We start from the raw sequence: 25,431 nt of genomic DNA on the forward strand, positions 1-25,431 counted from the left end.
ATATGTGGTGCTGAGGATCGAACCCGGGCCGCACGCATGCCAGGCGAGCACGCTACCACTTGAGCCACATCCCCAGCCCCAGATGACAGGATAATAGGAGGAAGATTTTTATTCAGACAGAGAAGCAAAGAGACAAGAAGAGAGCTGTACAGAGACATATGTCTCTCATAAGAGATAACTAGGGATTGTCCTCTCAAACAAGATAGCCTCTGCCGGCCAAAGTTTCTCCAACACAGGGACAGAGGGGGACACCCAAATTGGGGGGATATAAGAACTGAGGCAGCAGGGACATAACTCTAGGACATTGGAGAAAAATAGCAGAGGAATGGGGAAGAGGAAGAAGGAAGGGAGAGACATGAGCTTAGGGGGGATCTTGCCCTAGAGCTTGACAGAAAAATAGGTCTCTAGAAGCCCTATCCTCATATCTAAGACCCAGAGCAGAAAAAAGTCTGGGATGGCCCAAGCAAGCTTCTGACTATTGAAAAATTGTTAAAAATATAGATTTTATGTATATTTTATGCAATAAAAAAGAAAAAGAAAATACCAGTCACTTTGGAAAACATTTGAGTAGTTGCTCAAAAGGTTAAACACAGAATTAACATATGTCCCACCAATTCCACTCTGAGCCATATACCCAACAGAAGGGAAAACATAAAGTCTGTACAAGAACATGAATGTTCCCAACATGATCTGGAAACAACTCAAATTCCCATCAACTAATAAATGAATAACTGGAAACAACTTAAAATCCCATCAACTAATAAATGAATAAACAAAATATAGTTGATCTACATGTGTTAATTATCTTTCCATTACTATAACAAAATACCTGAAGCAGCCAGATGCCGTGGCACACACTTGTAATCCCAGTGACTTGGGAGGCTGAGGCAAGAGAATTGCAAGTTCAAAGCCAGCCTCAGTAATGGCTAGGCACTACGCAACTCAGTGAGACCCTGTCTCTAAATAAAATACAAAATAGGGCTGGGGATGTGGCTCAGTGGCTGAGTGCCCCTGAGTTCAGTCCCTAGTACCACCCCCCCCCAAAAAAAAATACCTGAGGCAATTAACTTATGAAGAGAAAAGATTTATTTTCGCTTACAGTTTTGGAAGTTCCATTCCATGATTGATTGGTTATGTTGCTTTGGGCCTGAGGCAAGTAGTATATCGCGGCAGAAGTGAGAGGCAGAACAAACTCACTATGTCATGAGCCAGGGAGCAAAAAAAGAGAGAAAGGAGTAGGGATTCCACAATCCCTTCCCACACTCCCAATAACCTAAGGACCTCCCACAAACCCCACCTTCCAAAGATTCTATCATCTCCCAATAATACCACCAAGCCGTTAGGAGACATTCAAGATCCAAATTCTAGCAACATACAATGGAATATTATTTAGCAGTGTAGAAATGAAGCAATGATATATACTATAAAATTAATGCACTTCAAAGCATGCTAAGTAAAAGAAGCCAATCATGAAAGACCATATATTGAATGAATCCATTTATACAACATGTCCAGAATATAGATAAATCCATAGTGATAGAAAGTAGATTAATGATTATGCAGATCTGGGAAGGAGTGGGAGAGGGATGGGAAGTGACTGCTAATAGGTAGGGGTTGGGGTTCCTATTTTGTTTTTGTTTTTTGTTTTGGTATCAGAGACTGAACCCAGGGACAATTAACCACTGAGCCACATTCCCATCCCTTTTTTATTTAGAGACAGAGTCTCACTAAGTTGCTTAGGGCTTTGCTAAGTTGCTGAGGTTGGTGTCATCCTCTTGCTTCAGGGATTCCAGTTGTACGCCACCACACCAGCTAGGCATGGGGTTTCTTTCTGGAGTGATGAAAATGTTCTGGAATTAGTGGCAAAGGTTGCACAACTTTATGACCATATTAAAAAAAAACCCACTAAATAGTATATTTTGAAATAGTGGGTTTTAGGTTTTATGACTCGTATCTCATTTATAAAAATAAGGGAGAAAAGCTTAGAAAATACAAGAGTCATCTGGGGACAAGCTTGGTCACTGCTTCAGTCTCCTGGCTGGGTCATTCCTCCCCTCCCTGGGGAGGAACTCAGCACAGCTAGGACCAGCAAGACCAAGTATTCCTCTGTCAGGCATCTCAGGGTCAGGATGCTCCAGCCAAGGAGGAGGAGGCAAAGGAGGACAGTGGAAGAGAGAGGACCTTGACAGAGACATCAGGGGTGTGAGGAAGGAGAAGAGGGAAACAGGCTTCCCTGCCCAGTGTCCAATTGCTGCCCCAGCCCTTCTAACCTGACCCCAGGGCTCCTGGTCAGATTGGCCATCCCAGGGACTAACTAGTTGTGAGAGAAGCCCCCATGGGAGAAGGCAGGGAGGTCAGGGGCACAGGCAGCAGCTTGGGACAGGCAAGCCAGGGGGTTGATCCCACAGTCCCCAGCATCCTGGTCCTCCCGGAAGTAGACGGAGTCAGCAGAGTAGAAGGAAGGGTCCTCATCAAAGAAGTTGTAGGGTCGGAGGAAGAAGCCCACTCCATTCCCCACAGTCACCGTGTTGGGAATATCCTCTGCATGTGGGATGTGCAGAAAACCAGCTGTCACCCAGGCCACCAAGTCCTATCAGGGGGAGAAGAAAGAGGATCATGAGGTCAGGCTTTTCTAGGGATATGCCCTGCCTCCCCAAGTGGCCCTTCAGGGAAGGCTTCAGCTTACCAACCCATACTCCCTTAAATTCTCAGGGAAAAATGTGAAATCATCAAGGTTTGTTTTTCTAAGTGGGTTCTTAAGACCCCCCGAGGAATCTCACTGGTGAAAGAGAAGTGGCTCATTCCTGCCTTCTCCTCTCATTTCCACCTCATTCCTCGCTTCCCATTCAACTCACCTGCCCTACAATAGTCTCATTATTGATGAAGTCAGTGAAGTCCACCGTAGGTGTCCAAGGGTCATTCAAATTATAGATGCTGGTGCTACTGGGTTCCCCTTCCTTCCGCTGTGTCACAGCCAGCTGGTACCTGCAGGTAATTTTGTTTAGCTATACAAAGTCATCAACCCAAACTGCTGCCCAAAGCTGCAAGGAAGAGGGAACATATGGGCAAAATAAACATAAAGGTCTTGGTACTGAATCTCTTTATCATTCTCATGTAGTTCTCATTCTTCTCCAACCCTGTAGAGTTCCTGCATTTGTTCAATATCCTATACCTCAAACGTCACCTTGTTCACAATTCAGACTTTGGGTAGGAATGTCATTCATCCATGCTTCCAGATCAGAGCCTGGTGTTGAGCCTGGAGTTTGGATCCAAAATTATGGACGTGTCTTTTTTTTTTTTTTTTAATTATCTACTACTTAACTTTATTTTTTTAAGAGAGAGGGAACTTTTTTAATATTTATTTTTTAGTTTTCGGCAAACATAACATCTTTATGTGGTGCTGAGGATCGAACCCAGCGTCCCATGCTTGCCAGGCCAGCGCGCTACCGCTTGAGCCATACCCCCAGACCCCTTAACTCCATTAACTATGGTCTGGACCATTGTGACGAGCTGGTGATGTGTGATGTTGTGACAAAAGTGGTCCTCTCCTTTAAGGTTCTCGTAGATTAAGGAGGGAGACAGAGAAACAAGTACTTACAAGTATGAATGTAACAAAAGTCAAAAACAGAGAGCTGAGGCATGATCAGCAGAAGGAGCTGACCTAGAACTGATCATGGCCAAGGGACACTGAGAAGACCAGTCATGGTGGAGTAGAGGCCTCTAATATAATAAAACATTGGTCCCTTCCAGGTAATCTTTAAATCCTTGGAACTTCCTGAGTGAGGGCCTTGCCTGTTGTTTATGGGGCTTCCCTAACACCATGCCTGAGTTCATGCTAATGAGATGACTTAGGATGGGTCTGGTGACCCTGGAACTGTGTAATAGGGCCAACCCATGTGATTAGAACACTGGAGTTTTACCCATGGGATGTCAGTTAGTCCTGCAGGAAACAGAATTGTCCTAGAGGAGGAGATCAGTCATGTGGTCAATAAGTCAACTAATCATGCCTGTGTAATGAAACCCCAATAAAAACTACAGATATATGGACGTGTCTTGATTCCCATCTGAGGTCAAGTTCTCTATCTCAACTGCCTGAATATTAGGGATTACTTTCTCCAACCTGGGATCCTGTAACTCTTTGTTTTTTCCTCCAACCTTTTTTTTTTTTCAAATATTTTAAACATACAGAGAAGTTGAAAAGATTGTATAGTAAACACCATAATAACTACTGCCTAGGTTCTACCATTAATATTTTCTGTATTTGCTTGAATGCACCATATCTTACCTGTCATCCATCCATCCATCCATCCATCCATCCATCCATCCATCCATCCACTAATCTTCATTTTGAGCAACTCAAGATCCATAGAAGAGGATAGGTACACATGTACCCATTAAAAAAATAGAGCAATGAAAGCCCCTTTGTTCAGTCCACTTCCCCCAGCCCTCTCTGACAGCCCACCACTTACCTCCCCCAGCTGAAGGCTCTCTCCATGGAGCTGTTCTGGGGCAGTGGCTCCCCTGCAAAACTAAGTATCTGGATGCGGTAGCCTCGTGGGTGACCCCACTTGTTGCTGTGGTTGCTGGCCAGGTACAGGTAGCGGGGAGTGGCCCCTCCCAGGGGGAAAGCAGCCTGCTCCTCTGTTTCCAGCAGCTTTCGGGTCACCTGCATTCTCTGTACCTGGCGTTCAGGGTTCCAGGGCACAGTCGTGGGGACAAAGGCCATGTCTTCAGCCCAGACCCAGTTCTCCAGTCCTGTGTGGGGTGGGTGAGGGTGGAAGGCTGATCATGTAGTTGCCCTGGTCCCCCTGGAGTCCTCCGCCACCTGGCTTCAGAGGGGGGTCAAAGAGCATCCCAGGACAGAGTGTGGCCCCTGCTTCCCTTCCCTCTCCCCAAGATATCCCCAATGCACAGATATGAGAAGTTCTTCCTCACTTATGTCATTTTTAGTAATTATTCCAGATGACTTGGGACTGGGCCCCCACCTACATTTACCCTCTCAGTAATCACAAAACGGTGGTTTACCCAGTGTGCATGGCTCAGGGTGAGACTGCTCTGACTTGAAGAGAGGAACGGCTTCTCACTACTCAAGCCCTATGACATCACCTGAACTGCCTTCTCATGGAAATAAGACTCACACTTATGAAAGCTGAAGTTCTGTGCATGCACCATGTTGAGTGCTTTATATACACTGCCACTCTTATTTTTATGACAACCTTATGAAGGAGAAACTATAAACTGTCTCCACTTATAGCTGGGACAACTGAAGCATAGAGAATTTGAATAATGTGCCTTGGTGGTCAAAAGGATACATACTATTGTAGCAATGCTGGGGACCAAAATCTTGGTGTGATTTTTTAATCACACAGGAAGCCAGCCCAGAGCAATCCCAAAACACACACATATGGTCTACAGACATGGGGGCCAACAGGAAGGGAAACTATACGCTAGGCCTGACACTGTTGAGGATTAGAGGCATCTCCTATAGTTTAGAACATGACAGAGAGTTGGGAGTGGGGCCAAATTTACAATTTGTTCCCTGAACATTTGGAGTTTTGAATTATTTTATTGCAGCCTAACTAGGTCCCATATTAGGAATCATCTGACATGATCTGAGATCAAAGAGCAATAAACCAAAACATGCTGGCTAATCCCTCCATACTTTCTGGGGACCAGGAGAGTCCAGAGATTGATTTAGCAAACCTTAGTTTCCTTCTGTGGATTTACTGCCCCTAAACCACAGTCCAACGTTTTCACCCTTAGAACACAAAGACTAAGAGTTCTTTTTGATCCATCTAGAAGAGGGTTCATGAGGCTAATAACAATAGCTGATATTTCTAAAGGACTCACCATGTGTAAGCACTGTTCCAAGTGCTTTAAAAGTATTATCATTTAACCTACAGAGACAAAGGTAGAAGTGTGTGTATTTGTTGGTTTGAGTATATACTTAAATTTTATTTTCTTTCTGTTTTTTTGGGGGGGGGGCGGGGGGGATGGTACTAGGGATGGAACTCAGGGGCACTGGACCACTGAGCCACATCCCATCCCTATTTTGTATTTTACTTAAAGATAGGGTGTCACAGAGTTGCTTAGCACCTCACCATTGCTGAGGTTGGCTTTGAATTCACGATCTTCCTGCCTTAGCCTTCTGAACCACTGGGATTATGGGTATGTACCATCATGCCTGGCTCTGTTTTTTTTTCTTTTACTTCCTCTTCCCCTCTTCCCCTCCTCCTCCTCCTCCTCCTCCTCCTCCTCTTCTTCTTCTTCTTCTTCTTTTCTCTCTCTCTCTCTCTCTCTCTCTCTCTCTCTCTCTCTCTCTCTCTCCCCCCCCCCCCGCCTATCTCTCTTTATCTCTATCTCTTTCTTAGTACTGAGGAATGAACCCAGGGTTTCACACATGCTAAGCAAGCACTCCACCACTGACCTAATTCCTCAGCCAAATATACCTAAATTTTCCAAGTCCTCTGGCAAGGCCTAAAATCAATGCCATCCCAGTAATAATGAGCACACCTGGTGTCCAGATCATGGTTTCTAAATACCATTCTGCAATAAAAGGAACCAGAGCTCTTTAGAGAAGTGATTGGTTGCAGGACTAGAGCAGGGAAAATCCTATATGAAATTAAAATATCTTGTGGTGTTGGAAAGTAAGGAAGTACTCAAAAAAGTATGGAGGCATGTCCAAAGGACTTAGAAACCAACCTGAAGGACTTCCTGATGGCTAAAATCAGAGCAATGTAAAGAACAAAACAAACGATAGTACTGGGTTACAATATAATAAAATAAATAGGAGTTCATAAAATTATGAATAAACAATTGAATACATAAATAAATGAAAAAGGAGGAATGACTCTTCCTTATGCCAAACTTCAATGAATAAAAACGTAGGAGGGTACTGGGGTTGTGGCTCAGCGGAAGATTGCTCGCCTAGCAAGTGAAAGGCCCTGGGTTTGATCCTCAGCACCACATAAAAATAAAATAAAGATATTGTGTCCATCTACAACTAAAAAATAAAGTATTTAAAAAAATTGTTCTATAATTAGACATTGTAACATTTGAGGAAAAAAAAAGACATAGGAGGGCTGGGGATATAGATCAGTTGGCAGAGTGCTTGCCTCATATGCCCAAGGTCCTGGGTTTGATTCCAGCACCACACACACACACACACACACACACACACACACACACACAAGACATAAGGAAAAATTTAATAGATAAATAAAATATTGTACATAAACAGCCTTTAAAAAGAATTTGTTTGTAATAAAAGGGATGAACCTGGAAGACAGTGTGTTAAGTGAAATAAGCCAGGGAGAGAAAGACAAGACTGCATTGTCTCATTCATGTATAGACTCTGAACCCATAGAAATGTTGGTTATCAAGAACTAAGGTTCGGGGTGGGGATTAGGGAGATGTTGGTCAAAGGATATAACATTTTGGTTAGTTATGAGGAATAAATTCAAGAGACTCATTGTAGAAACTGGTGACTATTGTTAAAAATCTTATATTATAAACTGGGTGCAGTGGTGCACGCCTGTAATCCCAGCAGCTCAGGAGGCTGAGTCAAGAGCAAAACAAGGTCAAAGTCAGCCTCAGCAATGGTGAGGTTCTAAACAACTCAGTGACACTCTGTCTCTAAATAAAGTACAAAAATAGGGCTGGGAATATGGCTCAGTGGTCAAATGCCCCTGAGTTCAATTCCTGGTACAAAAAAAAAACTTATATTATATTCTTGAAAATTGCTAAAAGAGTAGATTTTAAGTGCTCTCATCAGAAAATAAGAGATAAGTAGATGAAGTAATGCATGTTAATTAGCTCCATGTAACCATTCCACAATGTATACATATTTCAAAACAACATGTTGTACTTGGTAAATGCATAAATTTATAGTTGTCAATTAAATATCTTTTAAAAAGGCAAAAAGTCTAAATGACTAGTAGGGAAACACCACAGTAATAATAGTTGTAAGCAAAATCTTCCAATAGAGGCTAAAATTAGTGAACAAAAGTTTGAGGAAAAAATAGAATATTTGCATAACATCAAAGTATTTTCCCCAAGATATTTATTAATTGAAAATGTAAAATATTAACTTTTATGAGGGAGAAAGCCAAAAGACACATTTTAAACAAGTGCATGAGGCCAACATCATTAATAATAAGACATATCGGGGCTTGGGTTCTAGCCCAGTGGTAGAGCACTTGCCTTACATGCATGAGACACTGGTTCAACCCTCATGCCACATAAATATATAAAAAATAGACCAAATAAAGGTATTATATTCATCTATAACTAAAAATATTAAAAAATAATAATAATAAGACATACTAATATCATGTACCCCTTGATATGATGCACTGAGAAGGACATACATCAATTTTGTGGTTTTCTTGCCTCCCAAAATGTAGTTGCAATCTAACCATGACAAAACATCAGAGAAACCCAGATTGAGAGAGAGTTTACAAAAATAATTGACCCGTGTTATGGAATGCCAAGGTCATGAAAGAAGGAGAAACCTAAAAAACCATCACAGGTTGGACGAGACTAAGATATACAACATCTAAATGCAATGCAGAGACTTGGATTAGATTCTGAAACAGAATAAGAACATTAGCAGAAGAACAATTAAACTCTCTAGATTAGTTAATGGAATTATAATGTTAATCTCCTGCTTTTGATCCTTACTTATGATTATATAAGATATCAACATTATAGGAATTTGAGTGAAGAGTAGATGGGAATTCTTTGTACAATGTTGGCAACTTCTTGGAATATCTAAAATTATTTAAAAGCCACCCAAATTTGAAGTAGTTGTTAATTTTATAAAGAAGGCACTGTTAGGCGTTGGAGTTGTGGCTCAGTGGTAGAGCACTTGCCTGGCATGTGTGAGGCCCTGGGTTTAATCCGCAGCACCGCATATAAATAAAATAAAAGATCCATTTACAACCCCCCAAAAAAAATTTTTAAAAGAATGCACAGTTATATTATTTTTATGCTTAAGTAAACTGAGGTAAAGAGATGTTAAACCTAAAAAGTTTCCATCATACACATCTTTGTCGGGAACTAGAAGGACATTCTCCTTCAAAGATTAGCCTGACAGCCCTCTGGGAGACATTCTGCCCTGAAGGCATCCTGCAGCTACCTATCTCCCTGGAACACCCTGCGGTTATCAGGATCATCAGACATCTTGCAGCTGGCAGTTTTACCCACCCACATTCAGCAATTTCGAAGAGTTTCCCCATCCCCAGCATATAAATACCCCTGTGTGAACAATAAAAGTTTGCAGCTTGATCAGAACTTTTGTCTTGCTGTCACCTTTCGTGTCTCTTGTCCCTTCATTCCTCCCCATCTAGGTTCGCTGCCCACGTTGATGTGTCCTGCCAGACGGGACACATCTTCCCAGAACCTCTCCAAGCATGCTCTAGTTCTCCATTATAAAGCAAGCTTTCTGGAAACAAGAGTGCATTTCTTTAGTTAATTTGTGTAGGGGAGGGCTTGGCACAGGTATGTTTTTAGTAAACATGCATTGTTAACTTGAATGACCTTGTGATGAGAAAAGATAGAAATAGCAAAATATATGTACATTATAATCCCATTTTGATATAGAAATCTAACTATGTACACTAGTATCTCATATTTGTATCATGATACATCAACCACAGAAACATTTTTAAATATATTTTTTAGTTTGTAGTTGGACACAATTTCTTTATTTTATTTTTATGTGATGCTGAGGATCGAACCCAGGACCTTGCACATGCTAGGCGAGCGCTCTACCACTGAGCCACAATCACAGCCCCCAGAAACAATTTTTTAAGTATGAAATTTTTCTTTTCAGTATAGGAGAATATGAACCTGGTAAGAATGAAAAGCTCTGAGCAGGATGATTTTTGCATATCCTTTTATATTTTATTGTTTCAAAGAAAACTTTTAAAACTGGCCATGGAGACTTCAGGCTACTCCTCTGGCACCTTTGTCCCCATCAGGATATCTTACCTGCCACATCCAGATCCACCTTGAAGTGGGCACTGTGGGTGTGAATCGTGCCCAGCGTGTGCTCCCCAACTCGGTTCCCATACCTTTGAGCAGCACCAAAGAGGAACGAAGAGCTGATGTAGCCCGTGGCATGGACTTTGACTTCTATGGCCCCGTTGGGGTGGAAGATCATATCCCACACATAGTCATAGTTGAGCATGGTGGACACAGATCTGACGACCAGCACTGTCTCCGCAAGGCCCCCAAAATAGTAGGAGTTGAAATCTGAGTGGTGTCGCCGCAGCGGGAGGCCCTGATTCTGTTCAAACACACAAAAGGCATCATGTATTGTCTTGGGGGTCTGGGACTCCAAAAGGAAGTGCCAGTCCACATATGTGGCCAGGTAGGGGCAGTCCACCCCACGCGTCAAGGGTGAAGAGAAGTGGCCTAGGCCAAAGCCACCATCTGTGTAGCGGCTTCGCAGAGCAGCAGGAGAATTTCCACCATAGATAGTCAAGGCCTCCTGGACGCTGACTTCATAGGCCACCCTCTCCCCTTGGAAACGGATGTCAAAGATCCTCGGGCCACTGAAAGCTCCAAGGCCAAAGGAGAAAGTCCACATTGAGGAGGCCACTTGATTCCCCTGGACACTGAAGCGGGGACCCTGAGGATGGAACTGCAGAGGGGGAGCCCGACCAGGGGCCACTGGGGACTTCAGGGACCAGGACCCACCTGTGCCATTGTCTGGGATTACAACCACATTCACCAGGCCAGCCTCAAATTGGTCCTCTAGCTGGGCCAGACTCTCATAGTAGCGGCCTTGATAGAATACCTTCTGGATGGTCCAGTGGGCAGGGTCCAGGGCCTTGTGGTCCACCAGCAGCTCCAACCCCACAGGGTGCAGGAAAAACCCAGCCCCTGAGAGGTTGTAGTAGAGGCCAAACCAGGTGGCCCGGTCCCCTGATTGTAGACCACGGGGGGCTGTGTTCATTGTCACCAAGTTTTTTCTCTGGATTTTGTAGAAGCAGCAGTGGTGAAGGAGTCCCTTAGCCTGGGGCAGTTCTCTGTTGAAGATCATCTGGTCTATGTCCAGGTATTCTCGGATCAGCACAGGGCGTCGGTGGTAGGGCAGGGGGCCCCCATGACGCTCCACAGTCACATCCCGCATGTAGGAGGGGTGAGGCAGTGGCCCCACCACCAGTTCACTCACATTGGGCTGGGGTTGTCCGCCAAAGAAGATGATGGCCAGCGCTTCTCGGGCAGGTGGCGGGCCCCCTCTGTCCAAGTGGGTCAAGGCTGCAGCCTTGGGGGGCAGCTGCAGCTCCACTGAGAAGACACAGTTGTCTGAGGGGCGAGCCTGGGCTGCATCCACCAGCCCTGGCCCCAGCTTCTGGGCTAGAAAACTCATCACAGCTGTCAGCTCTTCGGGGCTCAGGTCTGCAAACAGCTGGCCCTGGGCAGGGTGTGTCCAGGGCTGGGCACTAGGAGGAATGGAGGGGCAATGGGGAGCCAGGCCTGGTTTACATTCCCTGTCACTCCCAGCCCCATCTTTACACATACCTGTCACCAGAACACTAAGTAGGTAAAAAATAATAAGGATAGCCATCTCTAAAGCTGAGGGCTGTCTCCAGGCTCTGATTCTGAATGCAGAACAGAAGATAGACAGGGCCTGAGTGTAGGTTGCCTTTCAGTCTCCAGAGGGTAGTGGTCTCTGGGCAGTACGGCCAGCAAGAGGCATGATAGTAACAGTAATGGGAATGACCAGCAACCCAGAGCAGAGGGGTGGAGCTGGAGGGGACCAGGGCTCAGGTCAAGTACAGGAGGTGGGGCTTAGATAGGACCCTGGACTTTGTATAACCCACACAAGCCTCCTGTTGCAAATCAAACAGCACACTCAGGGTCAGGCACATAGCTGGCAGGGTGGGTTTTGGAGAAAACAGCTGGCAGGAGGCAAGAGGAAGGAGAAGCCACCCTGTCCTGGGGCTCTTCCTTCTCTAGGCTAGTGATGAAATCCTGGTACAAGGCCACCAGGAGAAACTCACCTGCCTACCCCTCTGTCAGGTTCCCTCCTTCCCTCCTCTAGTTTGTGACACCCACCAGGCTGTGATTCCCACCACTGTCTCCTGCTCCCCCCAGCAACCAGAATCCTCCTGGCAGCCCAAGTGAAGCTGGAGAATAATGAGAACAATACAAAGCATCCAGGAGGGACTATTCTGAGGCTAAGCCAAGTACGTTTTGTGGAAGCCGTAAGCACCCTAAATCTCTGGAGGGGATTGTACAGCAGTGGCAGTAAAAGGTCAGACAAGAGATGTTGATGCTTGTACCATTGTGCCATTTTTTCCTTGGGGGTGGGTGCTAAGACCCTCACATTGTTACTGCCAGGCCAGTTACCAGTGACAAGGACTTCTCCTTCCTCAGATATGAAGATTGATCACCTGGGAAATGCCCAGGCAAGCTAGTAAACTAGTTTTATTTAAAAAATAGTAACACAGACTTCTTCGCACAGAAGGGGGCCTAGAACTGGGTGTCTGTGGGAGGAGTGAATCTTGTCCCTTTTTAATACCCAGGTTTCTTTCTTCTCATGTCCCCTCCCTTTATCCCAGGCGGTGAAAAAGCGGGTGAGGGGCAATTCAGAGGGAGCCACCCGCCCAGGAAGACTCCTTAATAATTTGCTACTGTGAGGCACAATCTCCCTGGTTGCATGTGAGTTTTTGGTTATCAATTAAGGGAGGGGGGAGTGTCCTGAAGACATTAACATTCCAATACCCCAGAAGCAGGTGACTTTGGCCATGATGAGGGGGATGTGTCCTGAAGGTATTAACATTCCTTTTTTCTTGAACCAGCTTTCTTCTTCCCAACCCTATTCAGCTTCCATCTTCCGATTCCTCTATTTACACTAACTGTCTGACCTTTCTTCTTCCTTCAACATCCCCCTGAATAGGACTGACCTACTGACGGGCCAGGGCGAGGTAAAATGGGGCTAGGGAACCTAGCAGCTCTGCTCTCAACTCCAGGAAACCTTTGCCAAAATGGTGGAGATGCAGGGAATGCAACTGACTCCATTCTTCACAGCCCATAACTGGGAGCCTCTCTGCTAGGGGGTGGATATGTGGAAAGCCATTGCCATTTGACCAGCTGAATCCTGAGCAGAACCAGGAGAGACTGAGGGTCCCTGAGAGGACACCTGTATCTCATGTGCTGGGAGTGAAGGATCCTCTCTGACCTGGATATTTCCTAGAAGACATCTAGGCAAAGATGCTTAAGGGGAACATGAAGCAATTCATTTTCATGGCAGAGAAGGGACATCCCAGCCTAAGGGAACAGAAGTTGCAGAAGTACAGGCCAGGACAGGCAACAGCCAGGAGGTCAGCCAGTTCAGTGTGGAGTGGGGGCTGGGAAGAAAGGGACAGAAAGAGGTAAGATCACAAAGTCGGCTATGTTTTACCCAAGGTCTTTTTTGCAGGAACACAGTGAGATTCCTGGAAACCTGAATCATCAAACCAGAGAAAACAAAACCCGAAAGATCAGACAAGAGATGTTGATGTTTGTACCATTGTGCCATTGGCTCCGGCAGGTTTGCCTTTCCTTTTTTTTTTTTTTGGTACCAGGGATTGAACCCAGGGGCACCCTACCTCTGAGCCCCATGCCCAGTTCTTTTTATTTATTTTTTTAAATATTTTTTTTAGTTATACATGGACACAATATCTTTATTTTATTTATTTATTTATATGTGGTGCTGAGGATTGAACCCAGAGTCACACATGTGCAAGGCAAGCGTTCTACCACTGAGCCACAACTCACTCCCTTTTTATTTTTTATTTTAAGGCAGGATCTCACTAAGTCACTGAGGGTCTTGCTAAATTGCTAAGTCTGGCCTTGAATTTACGGTTCTCCAGAGTAACTGGGATTATAGGCATGAGTTACGAAGCCAGGTTCTCTTCCCTGTTCTTGAAATCTGTAGGAGGAGTGGGGCTTCTTTCAAGGCTGTAAGAAAAGCAGGGTCCCATTCCTCTGGGAGACAGTGGGAGTTTTGTAGTAGGAGAAAGAGAGTAAGTGTTCACTGTGGGTAGAGAAGTTTCAGAGAACTTCCTAATACAGGAAGGGTGTGTCTTGTGGAATTATGTGGGGTTCACAAGTAGAGAGTATGTGTGTGTACACACATGGGTGTGCATTCATGTGTGTTTATGGGCATGTTGTGGCAGGTAGGAAGAACTAGTGCCCCCTTCCCACTGGGGCCTGAGGATGTAAGACTCAGAGGAACTGGAACCCAGGCCTCTCCTCCATCATCACCTTGGCCAGGCTTACCTCAGGCTAGCAGAAGGTGAACACCATAGCTGTGACCACTGAAGACTAGCTGGCCATCCACAAAATTCCCACATTCCTGAGTCTTACCTAAACCTAAAGATGAACACTGACAAACATGCCTGAAATTGAATTTCTTGCCAATCATGGGGTGGGGGTGGGGGTGGGGGTGGGGTAAGGGTCCAGAGTTGGCTATCTGGTATAGAAAAATAAAATAATGTGACCCCAAATGTTGGGGAGAAAAAAATTCACAACCAACATCCCATAAACTGAGTGAAAGATGAAAAAAAAAAAAAGACCCTGCAGAGCTTCTTACAATCAAGATAGAAGCAATAAAATTACAATAACTAAAGCAGCAAAGGTCATTGGGAAAGGGTTGTGTGCCCATTAAAATAAGGAATAATCTAATGTCAAGATCCAGCCCTGACAAAGGGAAGCCATTCCAACCAGGGAATATAAGTCTGGGCCCTTTGGTAAGTTATAGTTAGTGCTGGGGAATGTATGTCCAGTGCTAAATTAAGAACACAGAGTTGAACTGGGGTTGTGGCTCAGTGGTAGAACACTCACCTAGCACATGTGAGGCACAGGGGTCAATCCTTAGCACCACAGAAAAATAAAGGTAATGTGCCTATCTACAACTAAAAAATTATTTTTTCTTGTTAATATTTATTTAATCGTAAATTAATACACAGTATCTTTATTTTTATGTGGTGCTGATGATGGAACCCAGTGTCTCACACATGTGAGGCAAGTGTTTTACCACTGAGCTACAGCCCTAGCCCCTAAAAAACTATTAAAAAAGTGGAAGAACACAGCATTGGCCATGCACAATGAAACATGTATGTAAACCCAGTGACTCAGAAGGCTCAGGCAGAAGGATCACAAGTTTGAGGTCAGCCTGGGCAACAAAATGAGAACCTGTTTCAAAAAAAGTAAATAAATAAAATGTGCTGGGAATGTAGCTCAGTACTAGGCATTTGCCTAGTATGTGCAAAGCCCTGAGTTTAATTCCCCAGTACCACAAAAATAAGTAACAAGATGAATGAATAAATAAATAAATACAGCATTACTATGGCCCATGTACCTTTATCCTGAACTGCATTACCAAGGAGAGGTCAATGAAGTTCACTCTGAGTCACCAGTGAGAGGAGTGATTGGAGGAGGACAGGAAGCAGATCCAAAAGGTAGAGATCACTCCTTGGAGGAAAGGGTGTGTGAAGACCCCCACCCCAGGAGATGCAGCAGGGCCCAGCGAGAGGCAGAGCAAGATGAGAGTAACTAGGAAAGAGCCAGTCAATAGTGAGAGATTGAAACCACAGAGGAGGTATGGAAAAGAGAACCTTCCAGAAGGAGCTGGAATCAGTGGGCTTCACCTCTACAGGCACCTGTGCATCACCTCTGTATCACCAAACCCAAAGAAGCAATCAGGACAGCATCAATTTCCTCCCCACATTTAGGGCTTCCTTATTTTTTTTTCTTCCCAAACCCTCTGTACATTGCATAAGTGTGCAAGGAGGATCTGACCAATTATTGCAAAACCAAAGTGACTAGCAAGAGGACTGATTGGTGGGTAGGATCTTACTTTGACCAGTGACTCTCCACTTCTCTCTCTCTTCCCCAACCAACTTCTATTTCTCTGTCAGGATCAATATAGACATCTTGGGAGTTGGGGATATAGCTCAGTTGGTAGAACTGAGGCTTTCCTCGCATGCACAAGGCAATGGATTTAATCCCCAGCACCACACACACACACACACACACCACACAATACAGATAAATAAATATCACATCCCTCAGGAAGACTCCTCCAGCCCCCCAAGTCTGGGTTAGGAGCCCTGCTATGGTCTTTTTCCTTCCCTGATTGTAATTGTACCTGTTGCCCCTGAGGGTGGCAGTTGCCTCTATTCACTAGCACATTCTAGTGCTGCTCACATGGCCTGGCATTTGGAAGGTGCTCCATAAACCTTTGCTGAATGCATGAAGTGATACTTCCTGACATTTGCCATTGGAGCCCTTCCTAATGGTTCCCAAAGGAGAGGCAGGTGGGCACATGTTATTTTCCTCATGAGGGCTGCCTGTGACTACATTCTTGAAGAAGTCCCAGTCATGTCCTTTGACCCAAGCTTCAGGGTCTGAGGCTTGGTGGCATGATTTCCTTCAATCCCTCATGACATCAATCCTCAGTCACTTCTCACTGCTAAACCCAATTTACAAGCCTGAAGACAAGACTCCAGACAACTTTGATGGCCTTTGGAAGAGCTTGGATTGGGATGGGCGGCTGGAGGTTGACCTTGCAGTCCTCCTGACCTGAACGGGGATGATGTTCTAATAATGTGGAGGTCCATTCTGCTTCCCCTCATTGAGTTTCTGGGGCAGGTGTCATCATTTCTGTGGTGAGATGTATAGGGACACAACCAGTCGTGTTTTCAAATAAAATCACATGGGCACTCACACACACCACCACCACACACCAGCACTCCCACTCTTTGGTAGAGATGGATATCAAGGAAATGAGTCTCAAGTGGACATGATGGTGATGGGCAGCATTCCTTTGTTCCTGTTCCCTCCAGCATCCACCATGGTTCAACAAGCCATAAGAAGGAACAGTGAGGGATTAGAAGCAAAAGGAGAAGTTAGAGTCTCCTTTTGTTTAGAGTCTTCAGGTCAGAGGAACAGGGAGTAATGAAGTCAGCAAAATAACAACTGGCCACATATCCCATTTTCTCCTCCATGTCATCTCAGTGTCTCTTTGTCCTTCCCTGTCCCCAACCAGGCCACATGATGAATGAAGCCAGCCATTGTTGGCCTTCTGTTCCAGACTGAATCTTTATTCATGTTCTTTGGAAACTACTTACTCTGTAGCTGACTGACTTCCTGTTCCATTGACCTAAGGGATGGCCTGGACTTGGGGGAGAACAGACCCAAGTGTACAAAAGCTTTGGTGGTGTCCCAGCTCCCAGAACATGATCTCCCTCTGGTCAGAAGCTGAGTAGCATTCAAAACTGTTTCTTGCACTTTATCTCCTGACCTTTGGCTTCCAGCAAACAGAAGTCCCCCTACCCTATTCCTTCTCATTGCCCTCTCCTCTCAAAGGCAGATGGAGAAGGGTGGGTAGTTGACTGAAAATTAAAATTTGGGCAAAGAAAGTATTATAGATGCCATACTCCTCTGATTCTCAAACACTTGAAAATTGGGCCTACCCCTTCACTTTTTTCTCCCCCTGACCACCTCTCTCTTCCCCAAAAGCCTGTCAGTAAAGGTCATCTTCCATTTGAGTCAATTTACTTATTTTTCCGAGATAATAAAGTTACATGGTTTGAAATTCAAAATGTACAGAAAGGTATACAGTGCTAAGTCCCCTCCCAAGCCTGCCCCCTCCCCAGAGGTAATCAGTGTTACCCATTTCTCTTAAATATGCGTGCATAAGCAAATATGTATTTATATTCTCATTCTTTCAAAAACAAACAGGAAGTGTACACTATACATATTCCTATGCCTTTCCTTTTTTACTTGAAGATTATTTATTATTAATACCTAAAGACACATGTTTTTTTTAGCTGGATAGTATTGCATTATAAGATTGCATCAAGTGCCAGGTGGGATGACACATGCCTGCAATCCCAGCTGCTGGGAGGCTGAGGCAGAAGGATCACAAGTTCAAAGCCAGCCTCAACACAATGAGACCCTGTCTCAAAATAAAAAATAAAGGGCTGGGGATGTGGCTCAGTGGTTAAGCACCCCTGGTATCAAAAAAAAAAAAAAAAAAAAAAACCACACCTGCAAGTATGTTTTGACCAATTATCTAGGGAGGAATGTTTCTATTGTTTCCAATCTCTTGATATTACTGTAACCATCCCAGGCCAAACCCAGGAGGGACAAACAGATCCCTCCAGGTCAGGCTCCTCCCCATTAGAGTCCCCAGCTCATTTACACGTCTGCACATGATTGGACAGCCCTGGCCTGAGGGTGGAGTTCCCAGGGTTTCTTGCATCTTGGTCACACACAACCCTGAGACAAGATGACCATTTTTCATTACCCAAAACCACCTGCAATGCTAGGCCTAGTTGCTGCTCACACTATGAACATTCTCATCAAGAGAGAACAGGGCCAGCAGATGAAATGGGCAGAGAGAACTTTCCAGAAACACATCCTGCTCCAGATCAGAAGTGGGGGCAACTCCTACTCCTGATATGTGACAGACAGGGATTATCCTCTTCAATGATTTGTCCCGTTGCATCTTTGAGACTTCCATAATCTCAGGACCAGAAGAGACTGTAGTTGAGAAACGAGGACTGGAAAACATGGGGGCTAGGATAGAGGGACAATCACTCAGGACTTGAGGGGAAATTCCAGAACACAAAAGCAGGCAGGCACTCAAGAAGGAGGCAGTGGGTAAGAGGGAGTAAGGATGAGAGAAGGAAGGGACTTGGATAGAGGGAATGTGGGCAAAGGGTCCCTTCTAGCTCATCTGTGGACATGCAGGACTGATGGGCACTCTGCCCTGGGATCTCTAGGGAATTATTTCCATTGCAGAGTCCTTGGAAATCGTCTAAATATTTGGAAATAAAAGATTTTTTTTTTTAAAGAGAGAAGCATTTGAAGAAAAGCATAGCTATTACTCCAGCCCCCTGGCTGGGTCATTCCTCCTCTCCCTAAGGTAGGAACTCAGCACAGCTGGGACCAACCAAGCCCAGTGTTCTTATGTCAGGCATCTCAGGATCAGAATGATAATAAGAGGAGGAGGGAAAGGAGGACAGTGGAAGAGAGAGGACCTTGACAGAGACATCAGAGGTATAAGGAAGGAGAAGAGGGAAACAGGCTGCCCTGCCCTGCCCAGTGTCCAGTTGCTGCCCCAGCCATCCTAACCTGACTCAGCCTCTGGTCAGATTGGCCATCCCAGGAACCAACTAGTTGTAAGAGAAGCCCCCATGGGAGAAGGCAGGGAGGTCAGGGGCACAGGCAGCAGCTTGGGACAGGCAAGCCAGGGGATTGATCCCACAGTCCCCAGCATCCTGGTCCTCCCGGAAGTAGACGGAGTCAGCAGAGTAGAAGGAAGGGTCCTCATCAAAGAAGTTGTAGGGTCGGAGGAAGAAGCCCACTCCATTCCCCACAGTCACCGTGTTGGGAATATCCTCTGCATGTGGGATGTGCAGAAAACCAGCTGTCACCCAGGCCACCAAGTCCTATCAGGGAGAGAAGAAAGAGGATCATGAGGTCAGGCTTTTCTAGGGATATGCCCTGCCTCCCCAAGTGGCCCTTCAGGGAAGGCTTCAGCTCACCAACCCATGGTTCTTGAACCTTTAAATATTTTCCCTTCTGACCCCAAAGTCAAAGCATGAAGAGTCAATTTCATAGTGTACTGTACCTGGCCTGCACCCTCCATCTCTGACGCTTCCTATCCCTCTGCCCTCTGCCTACCAACCCGAAGGCTACTTCAGCTGCTCTCCCCACCCCCAACTCTCTGAGGGTTCCCACATTACAACTCAAGCCAGAAGGATTGGATGAGGGAAGACAGGGCTTGAGAAGCAGAAGCAGGCTGCCATGGAGACTCTTTAATGGTCAAGGAAGGAATGGAAGAAGCTCAAAGTGCAGAGCTGTGGTCTTCTCTATTAATTTCCAGCCCTGCTTGAGTCTTGGGACTTGAAAAGGACTCAGTCCATGAATTCAAGTGCTGTAGGGTTTGGAGGACAGGCCCTGCTCCTCACCCATCTGATGCATATGACTTCCCAGCTCAGGAAGGTTTTCAAGAGTAAAGGATCAGGTCCACTAAAGTGCAGAAAGCAAGTGTCCACTCCACCTGAGATCCCATGGTTTTCAGGGACTCTCCCAAGAGAAGGTGAGACTCATCCTTGTACCTCCATCCCTCTGATATCCTGCCCCCGAAGTCAGCTCACCTCTCCAGCAATGGTCTCATTGTTGATGAAATCATTGAAATCCACAGTGGGGGCCCAAGGGTCATTTTGATTAAAGATGCTGCTGCTACTGGGCTCCTCCTCCTTCCGCTGGGTCACAGCCAGATGGTACCTAGAGGGGGACTGCTCAGGACTCCATTGTCACTAACCCCATTCTGCTGCCTGATCATGATAAAAGGAATCTGGGTGCTCAGACTTCAGCTTCTTCCTCCCATTCACATACCAACTCAGGATTGCGGAATTCCTGATGTCATCCTAGAGGGTTCCATCTTCCTATTGGTCACCCTGCCATTTTACTGCATGGTCCCTCCCCCATCCAAAACAGGAATAAGTCTTCACTTCTCAGTTTTAGTCTTCCAAAGAGAAATGAGTCCCATTGGCACACTGATAGCTAAGAAATGCTGAGATCTCATCTCATCGTGAGTACAGTCCCAACTGATCCTAGTGTCCCCTCCAATGCTTCCCTCCCACTCTCACCTCCTGCAGCCCTGACAGCCCACCACTCACCTCTCCCAACTGAAGGCTCTCTCCATGGAGCTGTTCTGGGGCAGTGGCTCCCCCGCAAAACTAAGTATCTGGATGCGGTAGCCTCGTGGGTGACCCCACTTGTTGCTGTGGTTGCTGGCCAGGTATAGGTAGCGGGGAGTGGCCCCTCCCAGGGGGAAAGCAGCCTGCTCCTCTGTTTCCAGCAGCTTTCGGGTCACCTGCATTCTCTGTACCTGGCGTTCAGGGTTCCAGGGCACAGTCGTGGGGACAAAGGCCATGTCTTCAGCCCAGACCCAGTTCTCCAGTCCTGTGTGGGGTGGGTGAGGGTGGAAGGCTGATCATGTAGTTGCCCTGGTCCCCCTGGAGTCCTCCGCCACCTGGCTTCAGAGGGGGGTCAAAAAGCATCCCAGGACAGAGTGTGGCCCCTGCTTCCCTTCCCTCTGAGACAACCCCAACCTGCCAGTCGAAGATGTTGATCTCTAATTAAAATATTTTTTAATTTTCCTTTCAGCATTCTTCTTATTATTATAAGTTGTAGATGGACACAATACCTTTATTTTATTTAATTATATGTGGTGCTGAGGATTGAACCCAGGGCTTCACACATCTAGGCAAATGCTTTACCACTGAGGTACCACTCCAGCCCCTTTCAACATTTTTTTTTTTTTGGTACTGAGGATTGAACTCAGGGGCACTCAACCACTGAGCCACATCCCCAGAGCTATTCTGTATTTTATTTAGAGACAGGGTCTCACTGAATTGCTTAGTGCCTTGAAGTTTCTTTTTTTTTTTTTTTTTTTTTTAAAGAGAGAGTGAGAGAGGAGAGAGAGAGAGAGAGAATTTTTTTAATATTCATTTTTTAGTTCTCTGCGGACACAACATCTTTGTTGGTATGTGGTGCTGAGGATCGAACCTGGGCCGCACGCATGCCAGAGGAGCGCGCTACCACTTGAGCCACATCCCCAGCCCTTAGTGCCTTGAAGTTTCTGAGGCTGGTTTTGAACTTGAGATCCTTCTGTCTCAGCCTCCCAACTGCTGGGATTACAAGCGTGCCTGGTCCTTTCAACATTCTTTAGCAGACAGGACTGTGCTTGTCCCTGGGGACAGAGATGAATGAAACACCATCCTAACCCTACTGTTGTACCAGGGGACAAAGACAGGAAATCACTGCCAACCCTATAATGGGAGAGGGGCACGGGTGAGCAGAGTCAGGGTTACAGGAATATAGGTGCAGGCAGGGATATGGCCCATCTGGGGAAAATTTTCTGCCTAGCCTGAAGGGTTGTCACCAAAAGAAATGACATGGAGGGTCATTCTAGGCATGGACAAAGCCTAAGCCAAAATCAAGAAGACTAACTATAACCTGTTTGCTCAGGCACAGGGAGGATGTGGGTGTGGCTGTGGTCAAGCAGGGCAGGTTGGAGCTCCTCCAAGAGGGGATGATCCTTGTAGTTTTTTCTGTAGCTGATGTCCTGCAGGGGCTGGGTAAGTTGGGAGCTATGTAAATAGCAGGCTGGCACCGGTGGCCCTCTCAGCACAGAGTCGACCCTGGATCTGACAGCATCAAGAGTGGAGGCAGCAAAGAGAGGGCTGATATCTATAGGGGTCACCAGTGAGGGTTCTGAGATATTGCAGAGGAAGAGCAGGGGAAAAAAACAGTGATAATGAACTAAAGGAGGGAAGTGAAAAGACAAAGACAGAAATTTCAAGACATCATGTAGCCTTGACTGACCAACTTCAGGAAATTCCTGGAATTCTCCACAGTATTCATTCTACCTCTCACAATGAAGTTAATTGTAGCCAGAATGAGTAATAGAAAATCAGGGAAGAGGAGGACACATCTCCCAGGAAATGTACAACTTAGGTTGTTCCATGATGGTCTCCTTGTGCCAGGGACTCAGCAGAATGCAAACAGATCCTCTAACATACCAGCACTATGGTCCAGACACAGAGAAATGAGCCGGAAAACCAAGAGCTGCCTCCCTGAAGTGGGGCCCACATAAGTGCATAGGAGATAATAGGGAACAGACCCTGGCTCCATCCTGACTTAGCCATTTCTCAAGATTTTCTTTCTTTTTTTTTTTTTTTCTTTTACTGCAATACTGGGGGATTGAACCCAGGGCACTTTACCATTAAGCTGTATTACCAGCCCTTTTATTTTTTATTTTATTTTCAATAAATTTCATTTTATTAAACTACTGAGGGCCTTTTTGGCCTTGAAATTGGGATACTTCTGTTTCAGCCTTTGTGGCATATGCCACAGAGCTCAGATATTTATTTTTTGAGACAGGATCTCTCTAAGGTGCCCTGGCTGGCCTCAAACTTGCTATCTTTCTACTTCAGTCCCCTATGTCTCTTGGATCATAGGCTTGCAGCATAGCACCCAGATGATTCCCAAGATTTTCTAACGGGGTCACATGGAGGAAAGCTGGCAGTTGTGTTCCCAGACAGCAAGCTAAGATCCAAATAAAACTCAACAGCCAGCTTTCTCCCATACAGCCAGAAGGGAACCATGAAAATCAAAATTCTTTCTTTCCTGCATAACCTACAAAAAATCCCAGACAAATGGAACTCTTCAGTCCTTCTTGCACAATCCTTGTCCCCATCAAGATGTCTTACCTGCCACATCCAGATCCACCTTGAAGTGGGCACTGTGGGTGTGAACCGTGCCCAGTGTGTGTTCCCCAACTCGGTTCCCGTACTTTTGGGCAGCACCAAAGAAGAACGAAGAGCTGATGTAGCCCGTGGCATGGACTTTGACTTCTATGGCCCCGTTGGGATGGAAGATCATATCCCACACATAGTCATAGTTGAGCAAGGTAGAAACAGATCTGAAGACCAGCACTGTCTCCGCAAGGCCCCCAAAATAGTAGGAGTTGAAATCTGAGTGGTGTCGCCGCAGCGGGAGGCCCTGATTCTGTTCAAACACACAAAAGGCATCATGTATTGTCTTGGGGGTCTGGGACTCCAAAAGGAAGTGCCAGTCCACATATGTGGCCAGGTAGGGGCAGTCCACCCCACGTGTCAAGGGTGTGGAGTACTTGCCAATGCCAAAGCTACCATCCATATAGCGGGTCAACATTGCAGCTGGAGAATTTCCACCATAGATGGCCACGGCCTCCTGGACGCTGACTTCATAGGCCACCCTCTCCCCTTGGAAACGGATGTCAAAGATCCTTGGGCCACTGAAAGCTCCAAGGCCAAAGGAGAAAGTCCACATTGAGGAGGCCACTTGATTCCCCTGGACACTGAAGCGGGGACCCTGGGGATGGAACTGCAGAGGGGGAGCCCGACCAGGGGCCACTGGGGACTTCAGGGACCAGGACCCACCTGTGCCATTGTCTGGGATTACAACCACATTCACCAGGCCAGCCTCAAATTGGTCCTCTAGCTGGGCCAGACTCTCATAGTAGCGGCCTTGATAGAATACCTTCTGGATGGTCCAGTGGGCAGGGTCCAGGGCCTTGTGGTCCACCAGCAGCTCCAACCCCACAGGGTGCAGGAAAAACCCAGCCCCTGAGAGGTTGTAGTAGAGGCCAAACCAGGTGGCCCGGTCCCCTGATTGTAGACCACGGGGGGCTGTGGTCATTGTCATCAAGTTTTTTCTCTGGATTTTGTAGAAGCAGCAGTGGTGAAGGAGTCCCTTAGCCTGGGGCAGTTCTCTGTTGAAGATCATCTGGTCTATGTCCAGGTATTCTCGGATCAGCACAGGGCGTCGGTGGTAGGGCAGGGGGCCCCCATGACGCTCCACAGTCACATCCCGCATGTAGGAGGGGTGAGGCAGTGGCCCCACCACCAGTTCACTCACATTGGGCTGGGGTTGTCCGCCAAAGAAGATGATGGCCAGCGCTTCTCGGGCAGGTGGCGGGCCCCCTCTGTCCAAGTGGGTCAAGGCTGCAGCCTTGGGAGGCAGCTGCAGCTCCACTGAGAAGACACAGTTGTCTGAGGGGCGAGCCTGGGCTGCATCCACCAGCCCTGGCCCCAGCTTCTGGGCTAGAAAACTCATCACAGCTGTCAGCTCTTCGGGGCTCAGGTCTGCAAACAGCTGGCTCTGGGCAGGGTGTGTCCAGGGCTGGGCACTTGGAGATACAGAGGGGCAATGGGAAAGTTGGCTAGGTTCAGTCCCATCTCCACCCCTGCCAGCTAGTAGGACACAAACCAAGGCAAAGATGGTGATGATGGCCAGAGCGAGGAGCACCAGGGTGGTCTTCTGGTTCATTGTCCCTTGAGATGGGGCAGGATTCTACCAGTGTGAATCTGTATATTCTCAGGCAAGCATGAGGGGCTCTCTTGGCTGCTGGATCAGGGGCTCCGGGACTCTGGCTGCAGTTCCTGGTAGTCAGCTGCTTAGGCTGAAGGCTGCCGAAGAGGAGAGGCAGGCAGGGTGGGGCGGGGGGAGGGGCACACCAGAGTTGGGGGGCGGTCTCAGCAGGCTGCAGCAATTTCCACAGACCTTACATGGCTTTGTTTTCCAGGCTCCAAATCAGACTCTGGTCTGTAGGTCAGGGTTGGAGTTGGGGAAAGCTGGGGCTGGCGGAAGGGTGAGAAAGAGAGCTTGTGCAGAAAAATCCACCACCAGCAAAGAGGTGGGTCTGCCCAGCAGTCCCTGGGCCTCTGAGCCCGGTTTCTTCTATAAACCCCACCTTCTCTGGGCCAGATGTTCTCTTTCCTGTAACTAGGAACTATTGTTCTCCTCCCAAGCAAACCCTTACCTCCAGCCTCCTCAGCTTCCCAAGCAGCATTCCTTGGCCAGGTCTAC

At 46.5% G+C, this 25,431-nt stretch overlaps 2 protein-coding genes and 1 non-coding gene across 3 annotated transcripts; all 3 read right to left on the bottom strand.

Annotated features, from left to right (window-relative positions):
- Window positions 1-1,068: 1,068 nt before the first annotated feature.
- Window positions 1,069-11,756, bottom strand: LOC101973899 (amine oxidase [copper-containing] 3). Its single transcript, XM_005321903.5, has 4 exons — window positions 9,994-11,756; window positions 4,470-4,755; window positions 2,856-2,985; window positions 1,069-2,590 (listed from the first exon to the last, which is right to left on the bottom strand). Exons 1-4 carry the CDS (start codon window positions 11,576-11,578, stop codon window positions 2,315-2,317), a joined length of 2,277 nt encoding a protein of 758 aa, XP_005321960.3. The 5' UTR covers window positions 11,579-11,756; the 3' UTR covers window positions 1,069-2,314.
- On the bottom strand, window positions 9,720-9,792 carry Trnaa-agc (transfer RNA alanine (anticodon AGC)). The gene has a single exon. It is a non-coding gene; the product is annotated as a tRNA-Ala (tRNA).
- Window positions 11,757-17,081: 5,325 nt separating the features above from the next.
- LOC101973421 (amine oxidase copper containing 3) lies at window positions 17,082-25,347 on the bottom strand. The gene is made up of 4 exons (XM_040268747.2): window positions 23,292-25,347; window positions 20,694-20,979; window positions 20,169-20,298; window positions 17,082-19,457 (listed from the first exon to the last, which is right to left on the bottom strand). Exons 1-4 carry the CDS (start codon window positions 24,889-24,891, stop codon window positions 19,182-19,184), a joined length of 2,292 nt encoding a protein of 763 aa, XP_040124681.2. The 5' UTR covers window positions 24,892-25,347; the 3' UTR covers window positions 17,082-19,181.
- Window positions 25,348-25,431: the final 84 nt, after the last annotated feature.

Source organism: Ictidomys tridecemlineatus, unplaced genomic scaffold (genome assembly GCF_052094955.1).
Source record: "Ictidomys tridecemlineatus isolate mIctTri1 unplaced genomic scaffold, mIctTri1.hap1 Scaffold_1260, whole genome shotgun sequence".
Lineage (NCBI taxonomy): Eukaryota > Metazoa > Chordata > Mammalia > Rodentia > Sciuridae > Ictidomys > Ictidomys tridecemlineatus.